The following is a 22,462-nucleotide window of genomic DNA, read 5'->3' as shown; positions in this document are numbered from 1 at the left end:
AGGCCCAACTGAAGAGGGCTCAGCAGTGGCTTCACTTCCTCTGGATGTCCTCGGAAAAAAAACACCTGGACAAGAAGTGTTGCTGGCCTTCTGTCGCTCCTCGGTCTGGGCGTAAGCTTCGCAGCTGAGAACAGGAAGGCAGTGCAGAGGGCAATCAACACAATTCTAAAAGATCATCGGCTGTCCTCTGCCCTCCCTGGAGGACGTATCCAGAACATATCCAGGAAAATCAGAACAATCACAGGAGACCCCTCACATCCTGCCCATCACTTGTTTGACCTACTGCCCTATGGATGGCGTTTCAGGTCAGTTAAATCACACACTACCAAACTCACCAACAGTTTCTTCCCTTGGGCCGTACAGACTGTAAATAAACAATGAACCCCCGTATTTATTTATTTTTACATTTTTACATAATTGAGTGCACAGAGACTTGACTTTGTCATGGAGCACCCACAATTTCATTGTACTATGTACAATGACAATGAAGGGCTATTCTATTCTATATTGTCACACATGCTGTTGTGACCTGATTGTCACAACAGCATTGCAGGAAGCTGCACGCAGTTGTTTTCACTGAGTAGTTTTCCTATATTTTTAAACACACTGGTAATTATTTTTGGCCTCAGATTTTCACCACTGGAAGCCTGACTGCTTCTTAAACCTTTCCCCAACTTCATCCTGCAGCCATCCTTACCAGCTGTTAAATCCAGTGGGTCTCAGGTGTTTCTCCAGCTCCTCCTGGCTCCTCTTACAGGCCTCCATGTTGAGGTACTTGAAGATGTGGTATTTTCCCTTGGAGCAGATCTGCGCAGGTGGCATTTGCAGTGGATTGCTATCCAGTGAGATGCTTTGCAAATGCCTGAGGTGACGGTAGCACAAGGGCACATGGGAAACGCGGTTGCAGGAGACATCAAGCCTAACAAGGGGCAGCTCGGATATTTCTGGGCAGGAAACAGAGAGGGAAAGATTTAGGTGTAGTTTAGCTTGAGTCTTGGCTTGTTGTATTTCTCAGTTTCTTTTACATAAAATCTGTGCTGACTTCATACAGTGGGGAGCGAAACCTCAACTCCTTTGGAAGTCCACGAAGAATTCACTTTTAGATAAATGTATCACTTACACTCAACTCTCCTCTGTCCTTAAATGCCAATGCAGTGCAGCTGTTTTCAGAGTTTCCACTTGAACTTCATTCACTCCTTCTTGGTTGAACTGACAGTTCAACTTCTTTCAGTGTTTAGGTTTCACAAATAGCTATGCTAATAGTCACATTAAATTCTTTCAATAATCTAAACAGCTCCAAATATACTAATTTACTGGCTTATATGCAAATATTATTTTTGTTGTTTTAATATGATGCATTTATATGCTTTAATGATTAAAATACATTGTGTTTATTTCTAATTCTATACATTGCTGCTGCATCTCTTCTCACTCTATGTCTAAAATGTTGCCTTTTTAAGGGCCCTCCTTCCAAAAAGCTATGATTGGTCAGCTGGTCAGGAAAAAAAAAGACCAATGCAAAAGAACACTGTTTATGTCTCAGTCCTACGTTCTCAGAGTATAGGCGTAGCCCTCTAAAACTGTGGTTATGGCGGCTGCATTGGTCATAGCTTTCACAGACAGTGGCATCAGCACAGCCACAAAATAATTTCTATTTGCACTGAAGGTACCGTGGACACTCTGAAGTCTGCTTCTAAAATATAGGCGTCATAACTCAGAAAAAAGATGCTTTGCTGCTAAAATGCAAATATAAGAAATTGAAGGAAGAAACAAAGGAAGTTTATTTGTCTCCACATGTTTTCCTGCAGAATGTTTCATGTTGTCCTCTCCCTCTGTGTCATCTGGGAATCACTATGCTCCTGTGCTGATATATCACTGAAATCACCGTAAACACTCACTTGCTTTGGTAACCTCGCAGTTTACTTTGGCAAACTTTGTGTCTTCATTCACCATGAAGAGGTTCCACGCTAATGATATGTTAGCATGTGAATGTGAGCATGCACACAGCTTATTTGCCTGTGCTGCTATGTGTGTGCTGCGCATGCCAGAAATGAACCCGCTCAAACTCAAACATATGGGAGGCTGACTAGCCGCTTACCAGTCAGGGCCGAGAATGCTTCAATGATTGATCGGTGCATCTCTACCCTTAGGTATTTTCTATTATTGTAAGAACACTGCCAAAATCAAAATGAAAGTAAGCCTCTGGGTCTTCAGTTCCACAGTTGCAGTAAATATCTGTACTCTCGCGTTCACTCTTGCAGCCAGCAAGAGCACATTTGGTGTGTTTTGTCCAGAGTTAGCAGAAGCCTCTTCATTGCAGGCAGCTGCTCACATTAGAGGTTGTCCAAAAGGAACAGCTAGGTGGGCATTATGGAAACGTGTTGGAAGGTGATGTAGATAAGATACAGAAGATAAACATGGACTGTCAACAAGGCATTTCAGGCAGTAGTGATAAATCTTTTTATGCAATATGAAATCTGCAGCAAATTGTTATTTTTGTTAGAGAGGAGCAGAAAGAAACAGACGCAGAGTGATGAGAGCAACACGAGCCTGTGGCACATAAACAGTTAGAGCACAGATCATTTCAGCCCTCATCAATATTTCTTTATAACCTAGAGTTCAGTGAGTATCATATGTTGGTTTTTGAATGAAAACTTACATTGTTGGTAAACAGCAGAGTTTTGATATCATTATGTATATTCTATAACACCATACATTCTGCACATAAACAAATCATCTATTTAGATGAGTTCAGTCAGCTGTGCAAACGAGTAGTGCAAAAACTCACTTCCATTTATGGGTCATTTTTCAGTGGTAATTCAGTTACCACTTAGATCATAAGTCACAAACAAGCAGAATCTGCATAAACGCTTATCTCCACAATAATGATGCAATCACACTAACTTGTAGAGAGCTTCAGTTCTAAAGTGCTTCAAATAGGAGGGCTAAAGTTACAACTTTGTAGAAATTGTGATTATTTAGCTATAGCGAGTCTAGCTCGTGAAAACTGATAAAAAACTGTGTGGAATCAGTTTTAAAGGTTACTAAGACAGTACCGTATGTTGACTGGGAGGTGTAGCTGAGGTGGATGAACAGGGTTTATGTTGGGGAAAAGTTCAAAGACTAAACTTATTTGTACCTTCAGGCAAAGTGGTGAGACGGTTCCTCCTCAGGTTTAAGTCTCTCAGACACTCTAACTGACCGAGCTCTGCGGGCAGATGCTGCAGTTCGTTACAGCTTACATCCTGCGAAAGAGAGAATATAGTAAACCAAGATGAATGAACTAAAACTGAAGGCTGGAAAAGACTGTTACAATACAGAAATCTAAATGATTAAAGTGTAGCAATAGACTTCTGACCATGATTCACAGGATGATGAACATGATCTGTGCTGAAAGAATGATGCTGGAGTCTCTCTGTCTAGAGTACAGAAAGGTACTGCCAAGCAGAGATGATGGCGTGAGTGTGTGTGTTTGTGTCATACCAGCTGTCTGAGTTGTGTGAGGGAGTATATGGAAGTGGGCAGTGAAGACAGCTTGTTGTTACTGATGATGAGCACTCGCAGGAGGGGAAGCTGAAACACTGACGGCGGTAAACTGGACAGGAGATTACGACTGCGGAATCACACAAAGAGTGATGTCATTTAAGAGGTATATTCACCTGGGAGTAATACAAAGACACTCAAAGTGGAAGGTATAATACATTAAAAAAATTAAAACCATTTTCATTATCTCAAACAATATATTTGCTGTGAGCTCCACTTTTGCTGCTTGTATTAACCACAACAAACTGGATGGTCTGCCTAGCAACAGTAACATTAAAGTGTGACATGGCTAAAAGAGTCACCGAGGTTCTGTTGATGCAAAGATATTTGGATGGCCTCTCCACTTCCAGCATGAACAAACACTAAACTTCAAAGGCGATATTCAAACAACAGGCTCACCTCAGAGGCGTGGTGGACCTGCTTACTGCGAAATGGAAGCACAGCACTGACTGCTGCCTTTGCAATATGTGATGAATGACTAATATCAATATTTTAAATAGCGATCAGCCAATGATTGTTTTACATACCCTGGATGAACAATTTGTGCACTAAACTTATCAATACAAATGCTAAATGTAGATTGCTGTACTGAAGCACCAGCGCTGGTATTAAGATTTAAACTTTCCCTAAATTTATATTTAAAAACCAAACAAAAAAAGCCACAGCATTTTTATTGGGTTGAACACGCCCCAACATCCCACTTACTGTAGTGTTGTAAGACAAAGCTAAGATGGAGGTCTTAAACTGGAGTCTGTGAAGCTGTGCTCATTTTAAAATCTATTATTAGCCCTCAACCTGGAAACAGCTACCTGTGGCATGCCTCACACACACATACACCTGTTTCCTGTTGTCTCAGCCCCGTGTGTACCTGACTGCATTTTGAAAAGCTAAGACAGACTAGGCAAGGCAGCAAATTTTTATTTAGGACCCATTTATTTCTCTGTGTTTCTTCTTACGCATTAGCTCTAGATACTTCAGATCATTAAGCTCCAAGCATGAGAGCCAAATAAACTAGATAAGTGGCCCTGAATTGGACAAGTGGAAGAAAATGGATGGATAAGAATTATTTATTTTTACATCAGTTCACATTTTTTTTGCTTTGTTACTGTGATACACAAGTTCAGCATACATTTGTTAGACAAGACCACTCGCTTTATTTTAAAGATTAAAAAAATCACAGTTGCCAGATCTCAGAGTATAATCAATTTCACACTCTTGGAGACTCTGAGATCCCCTTTGTTTGGTTTAAGTCTAAATTTTTCACACTACTGACTAGATTGCGAAACAATTGCCAGACAAACCCACAAGTAGTGATCAGTATTTTCCTGCCCTTTGGTGTAGTCTGTACAGGAGTTACCTGAGGTTGAGGTAGGTGAGGGCCTGCAGGTTGCTGAAGCTGGAGGACAGTGAACGCATCCCATTGTGGTACAGGCTCAGTGTCTCCAGGGAGATGAACTGACACAACTCCTCCGGCAGCTCACACAGGCGGTTCTTTGACAGATCTAGAACATGACCAAAATTTGACTCATTGCAGATAAAAGAGTCTTAAAACATTATTTTATGGTTTAAAAATTTGACCAACAGGTGCAACCCATTTATTTAATTATTTTGTAAATGGCATTTTTCAGATGCGCACAGCAGCGTCCCTACTTTCATCCCGTCTCTCTGCCCCCCCCCCCTCTTTTATGTCACTGTAAAATAATGGAAACATGCCATAAAAAAAAGAAAAAAAAAGACAAAAATACGGAATAAAAAAGTAACTTTTCAGGAGGAGCACCCCACCGCTCACCCGCATGACAGCTGGGATAGGCTCCAGCCCCACCACAACCCTGATTTACATACGTGGAAGAAAAGTGATGTTTGGATAATTTCAGCCCTTGAACATAAATATTAAATAAACAGAGGTGGATGGAAATTAAAAACAAACTGTTCTAATCGAAGACAAGGGCATTTTGGGAAAGCAAACCTGGGAGATGGATTAAAAGAACAACAACAGTCAAAACAGCAGCGGCAGAAGAACCCTCACGCCGACACGAGTGGTGGCTGTGGCTCAGAAGGTAGAGCAGGTCACCTACTAATCGGAAGGTTGGCGGTTTGATTCCTGGCCGCTCCGGGCTGCATGCCAAAGTATCCTTGGGCAAGATACTGAACCCTAAGTTGCTCTCCGACGCAAGTGTTAAAGTGTGAATGTTAGACACTAAAAGCATTTAGTTTCATATGGAAGTGATGGTGTGAATGGCTGAACGTAAGCATGTTGTACAAGCACTTTGAGTGCTCAGAGCAGAAAAGCGCTATATAAGCACTAGTCCGTTTACCATGAGTTAACTGAATCTGACGATTCCAATGTTTCCATGATCTCATTTATTATCATTGCACTGCCCTTTATTCTGTGATGCAAGATTTCTGATTTCAAACTGTTGCAAACCAAAGCAAAGATGACATCAGTCAAATTCATACTTTGGTCTGATGTTGTGTGCACCTTTGTGCCATTTGACAGCATCTACATTAACTTCCAAAACCACCAGTATAGTTAACCACCAGGTCTGAGCAACAAACCCACACTGCTGTGACAGAATCTCTGCAAGGTCAGCTCTCAGCCACTTTTGACCAAACTGGGCGAGCATTTCCAGAAATAACGGCTGCTGGCAGCTTCCTTGTTTCTCTTTCCACATTTACTTTTATGTAGGCCGTTCCCATCCACCTTGAAGACAGCGTGGGATACCAGTCAAATCTCAGCTCAAAGTAGATATCTAAATAACATATCCAGTCACAGGATACACTTGATACAGTTCTGCTATTTATTACTTTACAACTTGATTTTAGTTTTTTCCTCTGTTTTGTTAATCTTTAGTTGCCTCTGATGTTGGGATAATAATCTCGCAGTCTGATGACTGTGTCAAAAAATAAAATCATCCTGCAATATTTTATTTTACCATTGGAAATCATTTCTACTACAATGTAATTGTACAGACAGGATGGTCTCAAACCTCACAAGGTTTCTGTGGGTGAACCTGTGTAAAGTGTTGCCTGCAGTTTAGTTTTCAGGTCTCTCACCCAGTCTGCGTCTGCTGCTGAAACAGTAGGCTGTGGCTCTCTGACTCTCACTCTGCCCAGCGCACAAAAATCCACTGCTGCCTGATGCTCCTTTTAGCAGTATAGGATGTGTGGGCCCTCACAAAAAATGCTGTGTGGTCAATAACAAACATCAGTCAAGGCCCACATCCATACCAGATGACCCTTGGTCCACCCCCACCCCACCCATTTAAAAAAGGCGCATTTAAATTTCAGCTATGATAATGGTTTTAATGGTTATTACTGACCAAAATACCTGGTTATGATCTTTGCTATAATTGTTGCACAGTTGTGTGCACCTTGCAATGATTTCAGTCACTCCCTAACCTTATCTAAGAAACATTTCAGACCCATCCCATATTTGGTTTGCTTAAATAAAAAAAAATTTTAAAAAAACAACACTATTACTTGCAAAGCTAAAATGTCTCTAGCAGCCTTATTCTGCTCTCCTTTTCCCCGGGAGGAATTTCTGCCCAAACGTCTGGTTACTGTTTTAAGAAAAGCTAGACTGATTCGACAATAGAATCATGGGAAAAGAATGCACCATGGAATGGGAACAGAAAAGCAGTGAAATGTCTCTTGCTGGCCTGCCATGTTTCAGACTAGCATTAAGCGGCCAGCATGTCAAGATGATAAGAACTGAAACCTTTTGGTCATAGAGCTGACTCATACTGGCCTTGTTCCAATGTTGCTTTTTGTTTCTAAATTCTCCAGAAATGTTCTCGGGTCACATTCAGTTAAGGTGAAATGTGACTGAATTTCCTTTTCTGTTGCATAACTGGCAGGCACACTGTGACTTCTCACTTCCCTTAAGTACATTGAAGCACAGCAGAGGTGAAGAGAAGAAAGTCAGCATGACACTTATATGCACAATAATCAAATTATTATGAAATAGGCCGGGTGGCTCAGTGGTGGAGCAGGCGACCACATGTATATGCCACGTTGTGGTGCGGGTGGCGTGGGTTAGAGTCTCGGCCTGTCTTCCCCTGTTATCTTCCCCCATTTCCTGCCTCCTTCTACTGCCAATAAAAGCAGCTGTGGCAAAAGTTAAAAGAATAAATAAATAAAAAAAGGCCACACATGGTTTAAATATACCTGATTTTTTTGAATTTCTATTTATTTTTGATTATTTTTAACCATCTTTATTCCTGTATCAAGGAAACACAGGTAGTCAGGGTCAAAAATGCTAATTTAACTGGGGGAAAAAAAAAAAAAAAGAAGCCCATTCAATTCAAATTAGGGCTGCAACGATTCCTCGAATAACTCAAATAATTTGATTATAAAAAAAATCCTCGACACAAACTTGTTGCTTTGTTTAAACTCCGCAGGGCTCAGGTGTCACCATGTAAGCAGAGCGTTCCTTTCTTTTCTTAACCTCTCTTTCTTTTCTTCATTTGGAAAAAGGACCCTTTAACACGGGCAGCACGTGTTAAAGTGTATTCACAGTTAGAATACCATCTGGAAGGCCTGGGTTCGATTCCACCTTGGCCCTCTCCCTCTCTCTCTGTGGAGTTTGCATGTTCTCCCCGTGCTTGCGTGGGTTTCCTCCGGGTACTCTGGTTTCCTCCCACATTCCAAAGACATGCACTTGGGGTTAGGTTAATTGGCTATACTAAATTGCCCATAGGTGTGAATGTGAGTGTGAAAGGTTGTTTGTCTCTCTGTGCTAGCCCTGTGACAGGCTGGCGACCTGTTCAGGGTCGCCCTATGACAGCTGGGATAGGCTCCAGCCCATCCGTGACCCTGAACAGGATGAGCGGAAGCGAATGGATGGACCCTTTAACACCGAGTGTATCATTGCCGACACGTTTCCCAAGCCTGCACCACTCTCTACACTTGTGTGTGTGTGTGTTGTGCTCACTGTGCTGAGAATTTCAGCTGTTAGCTACTATATTGATGCCTGCAGCCTTAATTTAACTGTGGTGAAAAAGCATAGTAGTAATGTATTTTTATTAATTTTTACTGGAAAATTCAAGTAATCATATATAATTAAATGCTGGAACTAATGGATCATCTGATTTCTTGCATATTCCAACTCTGCAATAGATTTACAACATCTGTAATTTTATATTTAAATATTCAAATTAGGTACTGTGTGTAAAAAATGACTAACTTGCATATATTTTAAATAGCTAAATTGAAGTAAAATGAACATCTTAATGTGTACCTCTGACATTTTCTTTTCAATACGCTAAGAGAAGACACTGTATTATGCAAGCTAAATCTAACTATTGATCAGTGCATGAAAAAAAAATGCATAAAATTCAAAAGCTATAGCAAACTCTCTTTGACCTCACCTGCTCTGCACTACAGTTGTATTCTGTGGATGTTTTCCTGTGTCAGTAATGAAAGCCACAGGGTGAACTGCTCATCAGCTCTGATTTGGCCAACCCTAACCATTTTCAGGCTGGGTCTATACTCAGACACTGACAGTTAACAGGAAACACCTGTTATGGGTCAGTGATTATGCTGTGGCCATTGGGCACAGCAGTAAAACAGCAAACCCACTTAGCAGTAAAACAGCAGACCGCTGAAGTTGCATGTCTGCGAGTCCTAAAAATAAATAAATACATAAATAAATATATAGACAGATTAACCATACAATCTCCCTGTGACTGCCATTAACAAAAGATGTCATGGTCAATCTAATTGTAAGTTCACAATTCACAGCGTTTGTGTGCTGTCAGTTAAGGTTCACTGATTTCTTTTTCTTCTCTCCAGAGCTTTCAACCACATCATCCAATTTCAGCAATGGATGGAGTTTGCTCACTGCTGCAAATGCTATAGCAGACAACGAGAGGGCATAGCAATGTATCCATCACCACATACTATTCTGTCAAAATCAAGCTTTTAAAAAAGTATCTTATTATGCAGCCTTACTAATTCTGTTAAAGTAATTTAGAAGTAGCTGGGCAAGCTTTCCCAACTTTTAATTGTAGGGAACATGTATTTACTGGAATAACAAAAGCAGATCATGAGGCTTAAAGGAGTGTTGAAGGGTTTTAAAAAACTCAGCAGAAAGAGGAGGATTTTCCTGTCAGAGTAAAGGTCTGCATCTAATTACAGGCTTACGTCACCTCTAACGTACTGACCTCACAGAACTCTCTGGCAGGCAGAGCTCTTCTCAACTTCTTGAGAATGGTAACAGGAAATAAACAGGTTTAAATTCATTGTTTGAAAAGAAAAAAAAAAAAGGCAAATGAAGCCAGCAGCCCTCTTATGTTCTAGCTTGTATTGCATAACCCAGGGCCTCACTGAGGCACTGCTCAGCACTCCAACATAATCAGACAAGCCTTTATTGTGCTATGAGTTCCAAAATCACTTCATTTTACAAGAGTTGAAACAAGACACTTGAACGATACAGTTTCACAGCCTTCCGGGTTTGCTGTTTTTTCTATACTATTATTCCAGGTAAGGCAGACGTCATGCAGTTCAGCTCGATCACAGATAACAGAAATGTGACCATTCATGCTTGCTAGTGTGTGTCATCAATGACAGTAGTTCACTGGAAAACTGTAGCTCATTAACTTACGCCTACTGAGGCTTGCAGGTAGCAGCATTTATAAAACCTTCAGTATTTTTTTCTCTACAATGTCAGAAATATCATTATTGTAAATTTTCTTGAAATATCGTCATACAGTTTTGAGGCTATACCCCCCACTCCTACTATACACTTATTACTAGTTTAAGCTTTGTTTCCTGCAGTATATGTGAATTACATACTGTATCTTATGTAATATCACAGTGAATCTAAGATGCATTTTCCTTGTTGCCTTCAACTATCCGATATCCGATGATCAATACACACATGTACATTTCCAACATGGGAAAGGCACTCATTTTTAGTCCAATCCTTGCACCTGACCATTTTCAGATAAATATAAGTATATTTTGTACCAACAAGGTGGATACCATATCTTGGCATGATGTTGATAGATTGATGGAAAATTTATGAAACTGATGGAATTATGAATGCAGAGAGGTGCCACCAGATTTTGAGCCACCATCAGGAAAGTGTATATTGGCAGTGGGTTCATTTTTCAGCATGACAATGATCCCAAACATATTGCCAGTGCAGTAAAAATAAAACTGATTAGATAAAACAGTCACTGACTGGCTCCCCAGAGAACAGACCTCAGCATTACTGAAGCAGTGTGGGATCATCTTGAGCCAGAATGAAACAAAAAGGTAGCCATGATCCAAAGAAGAGCTTGGAACGTCCTCCGAAAAACTATTCTTGAAGATCACTTAATGCTTGCTAAAGAAAGTTCAGGCTGCATTGAAGAACAGGGAGAGGGACAGGGAGATTTCATAGTACCACTGCAAGTCACTTTTTTTTGCAAAAACATGCAATAATTCAGCAACATAACATCCTTGATAAAGTACTTGAAATATATGATAACAGTTCAACAAAAAAGTAGGTTAACGTTTTAAAGTCGAGCTTTCATCTCGTCTATGTCAGAACATCTAAGGACTATTAACCCTTTAACACTGAACCTGTCTGCACCGACAGGTTTGAAAAATAGTGCCATTCATCCATGCCTCCACCACCCTCTACACTGTGTGTGTGTGTGTGTGTGTGTGTGTGTGTGTGTGTGTGTGTGTGTGTGTGTGTGTGTGTGTGTGTGAATGAAGGAGCGGATCTGTGGGCTTCCTGTAACAGCGCGAGTGACATTACCATAATAACCATAATGTTGGCTGTGAAGCGCAATTTCTCAGCTTTTAGAAATCATTAGAATTTTTCCAATAGGACAAACAGTACTGTAATTATGGTAATGCAAAGTGTGCTTGCGCAAATGTGTGGTCATGATACACTCTGTGTTAAAGGGAGTTAAAGAGCATTTTGGTAAAAATATCAGATCCTCCAGTATGTTTGTTGTTGCCAGCAACTACGGCATTATAAAATTTTACTATACCTGTGATTCAGCGTCATGTACCTACCAGCTACGCCTTTCCCTCACCCTGGCTTTTTTTTTTTTTTTTTTTTGTGAAATGACAGCAGAGCATCAGACCACAACGTTTGCACCGATGCTGTTTGGGTTTATTTCACAATGTTGCCCATGACAACACAACTCTGTCTGCTGTAAGACAGGATGTGGCTGTGTGGATTCCTGTTACAGTGTTAGTGATAGCAAGCTGATGAACAGCACCATAGAGAGAAGCTAAACACACAGTCAGTACTTATGTGAGAGAGTAGAGAGAACCTGTATGCTTTTATTAAGTAAAAATCTAAACCTTTCTGTAAGTCCTGAGATGTGCCAAGCTGCCATTCAGATCATAGCAAGACATTTGGATATGCTCATGTTCTGATCTTAACCAGCAATATGTTTGATTACAGCTTTTCATAGCAGCCAAATAATTAGCAGTTCTGTTTGTAAACCGATCACCGTTGTCAATTATCCACTGAGATCAATTTGATTAATAGAAAAATTAAACATGACTTTTCTTATTGATCAAATTGATTGAAATCAAATATTGTCAGTGCCCTCCTGGCAAACTGAAATGCTACTTAACTGTGTGAATCCGTACATCATGCATTATGAACACTGCACATGATACTCCAAACAGACAACAACAAAATAAATTATATGAAAATGCAAATGATGTTTATGCATCATTAAAGTATGAGAAAATAACATCGGAAAAACAAATAAATTAAAAGTGTGGCACATTGTGCCGTCCATTATGAACGATGTTCGTTGTTCTACAATTCATGACACGCATCAAAACAATACAAACATCCATCCATCCATTTTCTTCTGCTTATCCAAGGCCAGGCCTGGGGGGCTGAAGCCTGAGCAGTGAAGCCCAGACCTCCCTCTCTCCCAGCCACCTGCCACCTCCTCCAGCTTACACCTGGTTCAGACATCAGCGCTGGGTCTTTGTGGAGCTACGACGGCTTTTATGCTAGTGCAGGTGCACTGCGCGTGTTAATTATCTCTCGGTCGTGTCCTGCTGTTTTACATGCGGTGCTGGCGGACAGAAACACAAAATGCTGGGACTGTTTTCCCCCCTGGGTCTTTGCTGTGGTCAGTTTTTTTGACCGGTACAAACACATTTTTCCCTCTAGTTTTTTCACTTCTTTGTACAAACTTGGGGGAAGTAGTCAAAAAACGCATGCAAGGAAATGACAGGAGGTGCGCCTCAGGTTACGTTGTAAAACTTAAAAAATAACTAACAATATTAACAGATTAACAGAGTTATGGCATTTTTCTATAGCAATGTCAGGGCTGCAGCTCTATCTGGTAGCAAGATGGCTGCATAACATTTAAGATGACCATTTATGGCACTGGGCATCAATTAGAATCTTAATTAGGCTAACCCACTAGTACCTCTGGTACAGACTAGTGACAATAGTGACAATTACTTGTCTATTCGCACACATCCCTATGTAGGACCTATGGATTCGTCAACACCCAACATCAAAACAACTAGTAGCTCAGGGTTCCAACATCTGCAAGAAGCAACTGCTATCGCAATTAGAGATTGACAAGGTACAACACAAATGCTATGGCAAGGGGGAGCCAGGACATCGGGTCACACTCCGAGACTGGGTACCAAGCCCCAAGAACAACTGGTAAACTCAGTGCCAGAGCAGCTGACCTGAAAGATAAGATCATGGCTAAGCTGGAAACCTGGACCCTCCCCATGGCCCTATGTGAAGCACTCTCTGAAAGTCTACTAGAAGATATGAATGCAGCATTACAGATAATCCCTACTTCAACCATCACTGAAACAACCAGCTGATGGATACCACGGCAGCAGTGATAGTTGAGATGCTTGGCTATAAGATGAACAGCCACAAGAAGCAGTACCCTCCATGGAGAAGAAGACTAGAGGGTAAGCTCAAGGCAGCACGCAGGAAAGTTAGCCAGCTATGAGAGGTTCAGAAAGGTGTGCCTAAGAAATACAAGCTATCCATACCTGAGGACTTAGAAACTGCCAAGTAAAGACTCACAGCCTTGGGTAACTGCTTCAAGAGTTATACCAAAGAGATAGAAGTCAGGGGAATAAACCAGATATTCTCCACTGAAGCAATCAAGGTGTACTCTCAGTATATGAGAACAGCACCATCCTACCCACCATCAAGGCTAGAGATGATAATACTGGAAGAGCATATGGGAAAAGGATGCAACAGATAACACCAATGCTCAGTGGCTAGTGGATCTAAGAGCAGACCACAGCAACCACCCTGAACAGGCTCCAGTAACCATCACAGTGGCAGACATTCAAGAAAGCATCTCACATATGAAGAGCTGGACAGCACAGGGCCCTGACATGGATTCACACCTACTGGCTAAAGAAGTTGACTGCACTCCATGGATGCCTGGCAGCACAAATGAACCAGTTGCTGATGGATAAGACACAACCAGAATAGCTGACCAAAGGCTGGACAGTCCCGATCCCCAAGGACCCACCAAAGAGATAATAGCCTGCCTCAGTACACCATGGAAGTGCCTGTCAGGCATCACACCGGCTAAGATGAACAGGCACATGACTTAATACATGAGCAGGGCCCCCAAAAGGAATTGGCAGTAACACCACTGGACAAAACACCAACTACTTGTAGATAGAGCAGTCAGTCGAGGTCAAACATACTGCCACCAGCCAAGTACCATCCGGCCAGGATCCAATCTGGCTGGCCCACTAAAGGGATATATAGAGAACCCGTTTCAGCTCTTCTCTGGGTAAAGGAAGGGGAGGAAACAGAAAAAAAACAAAACAAACAAACAAATGTCTGCCTGGTGTGTGCTGCATCTCATGGGACATGTATGGCTGCCAGCTGTACACAGACTACCCAAACCAAAGCCCAGGTGACTCAGCTTTGACAAGATAAAAACATGGAAATAGGACTACAATGGGTATATCTGACTTTCCATGACACTGTGCACGTGACTACTAAAATGACTAAGTTCTTCTAATAGTAAATAATGTAGTTTCACAAAATGCAGTAATGTTCCTTTTAATGAAAATAACTATGCTCGATTATTGCTAAAATCTGAATCGCATTGATTTTGGTTAATTATTTAAAAAGGATCATTTTATTTTATTATCTTAAACATCACGCAAGTATTGAATTTGAAAACATGTCTTTTTACAGGGGATTGCCTTAAACTTTAAATATAATTCAAATGAAAAACAAATCAATAAATAAATAGGGGGTGAAAAAAGGTGAAAGTGGTCAGGGATCCTGGGTCATATGGCAAGAAATTATGATTTTAAGGAGTGTTTAATTTATATGAAAAACAGAAAGCAAAAATCATTCTAGTAATCACTGGAAATCAAAAATTGCAATAAAAGCTCATTTCAGCTACTCTTATTCACAAGTATTTATTTAACACACACACACACACACACACACACACACACACACACACACACACACACACACACACGATACTCTTCCTGGCACAACTCAAAAGGGATTTTGTTACTCCTCCTAGGATCAAATCAGGGATCTTTCACTTGTGAGGTGAATGTGTGAACTGCTACACTATTGCCGCATTTACTCGACTCACCACGGTCTTGTTTTGTTTCCATTACAATTGCGTACCACATCATTGTGGGTGGAGTCGATATAGCAACACAGGCAGCAGTCTCTTGACGTAATTTGCATGACTTAAAACACAACACAACAATGGATGAGATAGAAGCAAGCTAACATAGCTAAGGCCAGTTTACTATCATCATCATGCATAAGTCCCCTGTACAATGTTTTAATGGATGAAGGTTATCACTCTTAAGTATTAAAATGTGTATGCTGTATGCACGTTTCAGACGGCTCTCTTGCTGCAAAACTAACACTGCAAACCGTTGGTCTGGGCATTTGGCAGAGCCTCCCAGTGGTTGGCGTGCTTCCATTTTCTTGCTGTTGGGTTTTAAAAATAGCACGGTTGATTTTGGTGAAGGAGTCACCCTCATGACTAAAGTCACATTTTCAGATCACCTCGGATCACTTGGAACACCCCGGCTGAGTGGGTACTAAAAAAGTACCTGGTACCAGGACCTAATAGAAATGCCTACAAACTGTGCTGAGTCAAGTTGAGCCGAGCTGAGTAGGTACTAATGGAAACATAAGTCCACTTGCTTGCATGAACTTCCACTTGTTTTCCCCATGCTTGCACAGGTAGTTGGTGAGAGTGTAGTAGACAAATATACACGATGATATGGAGTATCTTTTTTCTGATTTCTATGCAAATCCTGGAGTGGTGGCCTAGGGGAGAAGAAGAGGGTTCATCACTGAGAGGACCCTGGTTCAAATCCTCGGGCTGGCATCACTGTGGGTCCCTGAGCAAGCCCACCCCCCCAGGTTGCTCCCCGGGCGCCCTTTGGCTGCGCCATGCTGTGCTGTGTGTACTACATACTCCATGTGTGTGATGGGTTAAATGCAGAGAATGAATTTCACTGCATGTAAATGTATGTGACAAATAAAGCTCTTTCTTCTTCTTCAAATTAAGTCTTGAGTTTGTCTCCATCCTCTTACACAGATTCCTCTTTGACCTTTGTTTCTATCTAGCTCCTCTCTTCTTTCTCTTTCAGTCATACAGACTGCAGGTTTTGCTTTAGCTCTATATGCAAAGCTCAGTGTGCCCATGCAAAAGGCAGAAGACACTCGCTCAGCACACTGACCAAACACAGAAAATAAGACTCACATTGAGGCAAAAAAATACTTTATAGGTATAATTAGTCATGTATGCAGCACAATGCATGATGGGCATGAAAGAAATCAAACAAATAGACTATAATAAATATGAGTGCAAAAATTATACCTCAACTTTATACTACCTCTGAGCAGTATAAAATGACAACTGTAAAACTGTTCCAATCATGGCAATGGCATGCATACTAAAAAAAAAAAAAAAACCACAGTTATACCACAAAATCAAAAATGCAGCATTTATGCAGTTTCCTGTAGTTTTAGATACTGGGTTAGATTTACAATAAAGTCAGTTAATTTGAGATGAATGTTCAATTAGGTTAGAAATAATTCTTTGATAACGATTTAGATTGAAAGAGACTCAGGAAAAAAACAGGTGTTTCCAACACACAGGCTTTATTTGGCCAGATTACCCAGGTACACAAACTATAGTTTTTTTCTAGTTTCTAGTTATGGAAATGTGATAAATCAACAATCAACAAAAAATGTGTTAAGGCAATGGTTCTCAAACTTCTCACTGCAGGTGCACTAGGTGAAAATTGTGTAAAACTTAAGTGAAAGAATATGATTTAATCTTTTAAAGATTGCAATCATATGCAGCTTATTTAAGTACAATACATCATAGGTGCTTGATTCTTCCTGGTGACTGATAACACCCATGACTGATGGGGATATCCTCCCATAATTATTTAATATATAAAATAAATATAGAAGTCAGGATAACATTACAGCCCCATTTCATAATATAAACCCCTTCGGCAGATGCCTTATTATCTTCTGCAAAACCAATTTACCCTAATTTGGAGGCCTTGCCCTAAACTTTTATCCAAATATAAGACATATTCCGGCAAAAAATTTGTTTTCAACATTAACAAAACTCATTAAATCAAATCCATTTTAAGCATGCTGTAAGAGATTGATATTCTGTTATTATTAGGGGTGGGACTTTAACGCGTTAATTACGATTAATTAATTACGGGGAAAATAACGAATTAAAAAATTTAATGCATTTTAATCACACTTTGCACCGTGGAACGTTTCTCACTGCAGGAGTCCAGGCATACAGATTATATCAACGCACAACGTGATAAGCGTGATGAGCTGGGTGCAAATTCATATCGCTTATTTGCAAAAAGTGCTCCGCTGTTTTCGGAGCTGTCCGTTACCGCTGCTCTACCAGCAGCTCGCCTCGCTAGCTGTCAGCTGGCCGGACTATCGAGGTTTGCTTTAGCCGGAGAGAACGCCCGACTGTTGTCACGTCATTTTCAACCTCCCGCTGGTTTTCGCCACTGAGTGGAAGTTACACAACCGGCCTTTGCGGTCTATGTGGGCTGGGTCCTTCGAAGGATGCCACCCCTGAATTTGGACACAGCTATGGAGATGATGGAAGAGACTACGCTGGTGGATGGGAAATTTAAATACAAGAAACTTCCAGATGGAAGTACAAACAAAAATGTTGAGTTTGCTTATCACAGGAGCACTTCCACCCTTCATTGGTCTGTGTAGTAGACTGGTGGAAAAATAAAAAAGATTTTGAAGTGTAAGCCTATGTATATTGATTCATTCATCAACCAAACTTAAATTAATATTTCTGATGTTTAACACTGAAATGCGATTAAAATGCGATTAATTTCGATTAATTAATTACAAAGCTTCTAATTAATTAGATTAATTTTTTTTAATCGAGTCCCGGCCCTAGTTATCTGTAACATTTCTACAAATACTTTTTGGTAACTACATCCTATAACAGACAAAAATAATTTCTATGGTAAACAAATTAGAGAAAGTACATACTGTACTCTTGTACAATGGTGTATACTACATGCCTTTCTACTTATAAAAGCTATAACAATAAGCCAGATATAATACTTCACAAGGTATTCACATCATATTTTACTTGTGTAAAGGGATATTACTATATAATGAACCCATACAACATAATCTGCTGAGAAATAAAATGATGTATGTACACAAACACACACACACACACACACACACACACACACACAGAAGTTGGCATCACAGACTAAGCTTCGATGCCAACTGATTAGTAGAACTGGTGTTACTGTATGTTACTATAAATAGTCTGGCTCTTTATCCAGAAATTTGGGATTCTCCCATTTCTCACTATGTAGTTACTGCCAGCTGTTCAGTGACCTAGGTCAGTTGGGGAATCCCCACTTTCTCCATTTCAGTCAATGATCGTCAATTATTGGGGGCGGTGTGTCTGGGGGATGGGTGAGAGCAGATGGCTCCCTCTTTCCCCTTCCCCTTTTCCTTTATCTGCCTGACCTCACCACCATGCTGTGTTGGCCCGTGTGGTGTGGGCCCATGGTCCTCCCTGCGGGCCCGATGCCCTGCCCCTGGCTTTCTGGGCCAGGGTGGGTGCCTTTTGTGCTGTCGGGAGACAGTGGGGGTGGTGGGTGTGGGGGGCCTCGGCACGCCTGTGGGTGTGGTCGTCCTGTGCCATTGGGGCTGTGCCCGGGTGCCCTAGTTGTGCTGGCTGGTATCTTTCCTGGGCTTTGGGTCAGTTTACTGTCCCTCGGCTCATGCGGTGCTGTGGGCTTCTCTTTCCGGGTGCCCGTGCCACCTGGTTGGGACGGGTTGTCCTCTCTAGCCTCTGTTAGGCCTTGGCTAGAGTCCCAGGCACTGGTGGAAACCTTTCTGCATGTTTCTGCCTCACACACACGCACATAGGTGTCCACTGCTTCTTGGCCTTTGATGTAGGTTGAGGCCACTTGGGTTCTCTGGACTGTGGGTTCTTATCACCATGTTGTTGGTTAGACTGATTCTGGTGAGAAGGTGTCTTCAAAGTCACCACACTGCCTGGTTTTGTTTCTGCTAGTTTCTTTATCCTTGTTTAGGTGTCTGGTTTTCATTGAGATGCATTTTGCTGGTGACTAAAATTTATAATGAATGAAGTTCAACACTTTTGATTTGTATATATATATATATATATATATATATATATATATATATATATATATATATATATATATATATATATACTGGTTCTCAGTGGCCCTCCACTGAGAACCAGCAGCGGCCCCCAGGACATTTGAGTTTGAGACCCCTGAACTACAGGATCAAGGCACCTGTCTGTACTTTTCTGAGGCCCTTTTATTTCATTAATTTTTTTAAATGATGGTCAAGTAGGTACAGCCAATCACACAGCACAACATGATCACATGATTAGGCTAAGCCTATCAGTCATGATTAGGTTAAGCCAATCAGGCATGATTAGGTGCGGGAGGACAATAAAAAAACAGAAGAGTCTGCACACCAGGAGTAGCTCCAAAGCAACATTAATGGAGATCACCACATATGTGACATTTCATGCATAACTGAACTTCTTTAGACACAGAGAGTATGGCAAGACACCCTATACACACACACAAATTATAATTAATACTCAATACATTTCAGCTTCTGAAGCAGGGCGGGCCACTAGAAGGTTTGAGAACCACTGTGTTAAAGTATCATGCATTTTTATTTGCTGTATGCTGTACATAACATTTGTCCTTGCGGATAATACTGGCCATTTTCCACAAGCTACCACAGCAAGTACATTTTAGAAATCACCAGAATTTCACCACTCAATTTACTATCCCAAACACAGGACCAAGATATAGCTGCTGGGTTTAGGCCATATGTGTTATAGTGGCCCTTTAGGACATAAAAACTTTTTTTTTTCATTCCTAGACCAAACTGCTATTTAATTTATATGTTATACTGTAAAAGCAGTTTTAAAATTCTACATAAACTTGGTTAAGGATTTTAATTAGAGAAGCAATGATTACATGAGTGGCAAAAAAACAAACAAAAAACCATTAATTGGAAAAATACAATAGTTGCAATTTTAAGAAATTACATTATTAGTGGTTAGTGTAGTAGTGTGTAAATTTATGTACTGGTTACCTTATAAAAATAAGCTCAACGCAAGCATTTTGTGTGACACACAAAAGAGTCAAATATAATGCAGCTTGTGCACATTCAAACAGCACATGAAAAGCCTTCACATACTCAGAATGCATTCAAATACATCTCATTAGTTAATTTGTTCTGACATACCCTCACAAACTGTACTGTTTGAAAGTTTTTTTGTTTGTTTTTTGCCCATTAGAGCGTGTAGTTTTCCTTGGAGTCCAGCATCCATTGCCCTATTCTGATTAAGATTCCAAATTCTTCTATCAAAAGATATAACTTTTACTAGCTCTGTAAAGGGTGCTCCCTTTATCTTTTATTTATTTATAGAGGCAACTCAAATCGACAACTGGGAAGGGTATCCATTTGTTTTGCCTATAACAGCTTGCTTATGTGTGGAGTTTGTTACTCCGGCTTCCTCTCATGGTCCAAACATACATATTAATTTGTGATTCCAAATTGGCCACAGGTGTGAATGTAACTGTGAATGGTCATCTGTCTCCATGAACTGGATACGCAGAAGAAAATGGATGCATGGTCACAGCTCAATTTAAACAAGGCATTCTTTTTTCAGAACTTTTTAATTTTGGGCAGGTTTTCATCCCAGAACCTTCTCGCCACACCACCTACTGAGCTCATAAATTACAATTAAAATTCATGCCAAAAGCTCAAAAAAGGCTATTGAAGATAAAATGGGAGTTAAAGAGGGCTAGAAAAAGCAGAAAATATGTTCCAGCACCTTCACTTGCATAAATAAAGTTTATAGGCGCGAAATATAAAGTTAATGAACAAGTTAATTTTGGGGGCTGCAATCTAGAAATCCTTCCAGCTGATGCCATGGAAATAAAAAATACCACCCCATGACTCTGCAGGAACACTGAACACCGCCTCCATCCACGATGACTGTTAGGTTAAGACAGTGTTTCTCAAACTACTATTTGCGGATTAATTCTCACGGCTGAACAAGGAAATTAGATTAGCATACGCGAACCTCGCTTCACATGGGGTGTGAAAACATTTCATCGCGCAAGGTGGGGCATGATACAAAAAGTATGAGAGTTAAGTGATGGATTGCAGTACAGACATTATGGTGCAAAATGATTCTGGAAATTAAAATCTATGGAAGAATTCTGTAACAGTAAATATAGTGATACAAGTATAAATTCCAGGGATAAAGGCCCTTTAAAGGCTTATTTTAGGCAAACATTTTAAATAGTTTGGGTTCATCTGTTGAATTTGACTGGTGCTTCTATAAATATATATATGCCCCAGTGAGCAGTCAAATTAAAGTTAAATTAGATATTTGAAAATAGCTGCCCAGAGACATTTCAATATGGCAGCCAAGTCACAGGACTTACTTCTGGAAGGACTTTGGTAGCCATCTTCACTTTCAGTTGAAGCTCTTAAGTATCAATTTGTCAAATTCCACCTTTTATACTATTGTTATACTTGTTACAATTTGTAGAGCAGCCATGACAGCTCACGTTACATCATACTATAGAATATAGTTGGAATTAGGGCTGCAATGATTCCTCAAGTAACTTGAAAAATTTGATTATAAGAAATCGTCGACACAAATTTGTTGCTTCGATGTTTTGTTTAAACTCTGCAGCACTCAGGTGTCTCCAGGTAAGCGGAGCATTTCATCCACATTAGCAGCAGGTCTCCATCGCTGCGACAGATTTCCGTCATTTGGAAAAAAAACCGACACTTTAACGCAGAGAGTATCGTCGCTGACACATTTTTCCATGCCTCGAATGCTCTCTACACCCGTGTGTGTGTGTGTGTGTGTTGTACTTGCTGGGCTCAACGGATCGCTATCATCACAGTTTGCTAGCGGGTGCCGCCATTAGCACTAGCTATCACCCATTTGGTACTGAAGGGCTCCTTCAAAATATTTTTTATGCTTTAATCCCTGATTAGCAACTAAAATAGACCTGCAGCAGAAATGTATTTAGGAGGGCTCGTGTGGATACAAAGCATTACATCATTAAGTTCATGCAGCCCCCAGTTTTTCAAAAACAAAAACACTAATACACTGAACAATAGCAGCAGTTGTTTTACATACAGTCTGCATATACGCAGTAAGCACAAAGAGGTGGAGCCGATATCGAGACTGTGAGCTCAGGTGGAGCGAAAAGAAATGTGTTTCTAGCGTCCAAAGCTGCAGCGCATTTTCCTGTAACCACCATTAAAACTGTTACTGGGAACCAGCCGGAGGAACCCTTTATCGAACCACCTGATCAACAAGTGAAGAAGAGAACT

At 40.6% G+C, this 22,462-nt stretch overlaps 1 protein-coding gene across 3 annotated transcripts in view; it reads right to left on the bottom strand.

Annotated features, from left to right (window-relative positions):
- The window catches only part of lrch4 (leucine-rich repeats and calponin homology (CH) domain containing 4), a 48,497-nt gene that overhangs the window by 16,855 nt on the left and 9,180 nt on the right, over positions 1-22,462 (bottom strand). For all 3 annotated transcript variants that reach the window (XM_030723250.1, XM_030723248.1, XM_030723249.1), the window contains exons 2-5: positions 4,901-5,045; positions 3,484-3,613; positions 3,140-3,245; positions 698-944 (exon numbers count right to left, since the gene is read on the bottom strand). In XM_030723250.1, coding sequence (XP_030579110.1) covers positions 698-944; positions 3,140-3,245; positions 3,484-3,613; positions 4,901-5,045 — 628 coding nt within the window. The remainder of the gene's footprint in view (positions 1-697; positions 945-3,139; positions 3,246-3,483; positions 3,614-4,900; positions 5,046-22,462) is intronic.

This window comes from Archocentrus centrarchus, unplaced genomic scaffold (genome assembly GCF_007364275.1).
Source record: "Archocentrus centrarchus isolate MPI-CPG fArcCen1 unplaced genomic scaffold, fArcCen1 scaffold_24_ctg1, whole genome shotgun sequence".
In the NCBI taxonomy this organism is placed as follows: Eukaryota; Metazoa; Chordata; class Actinopteri; order Cichliformes; family Cichlidae; genus Archocentrus; species Archocentrus centrarchus.
The sequence above is the reverse complement of the archived record's forward strand: the minus strand, read 5'-3'. Positions and strand labels throughout refer to the sequence as shown.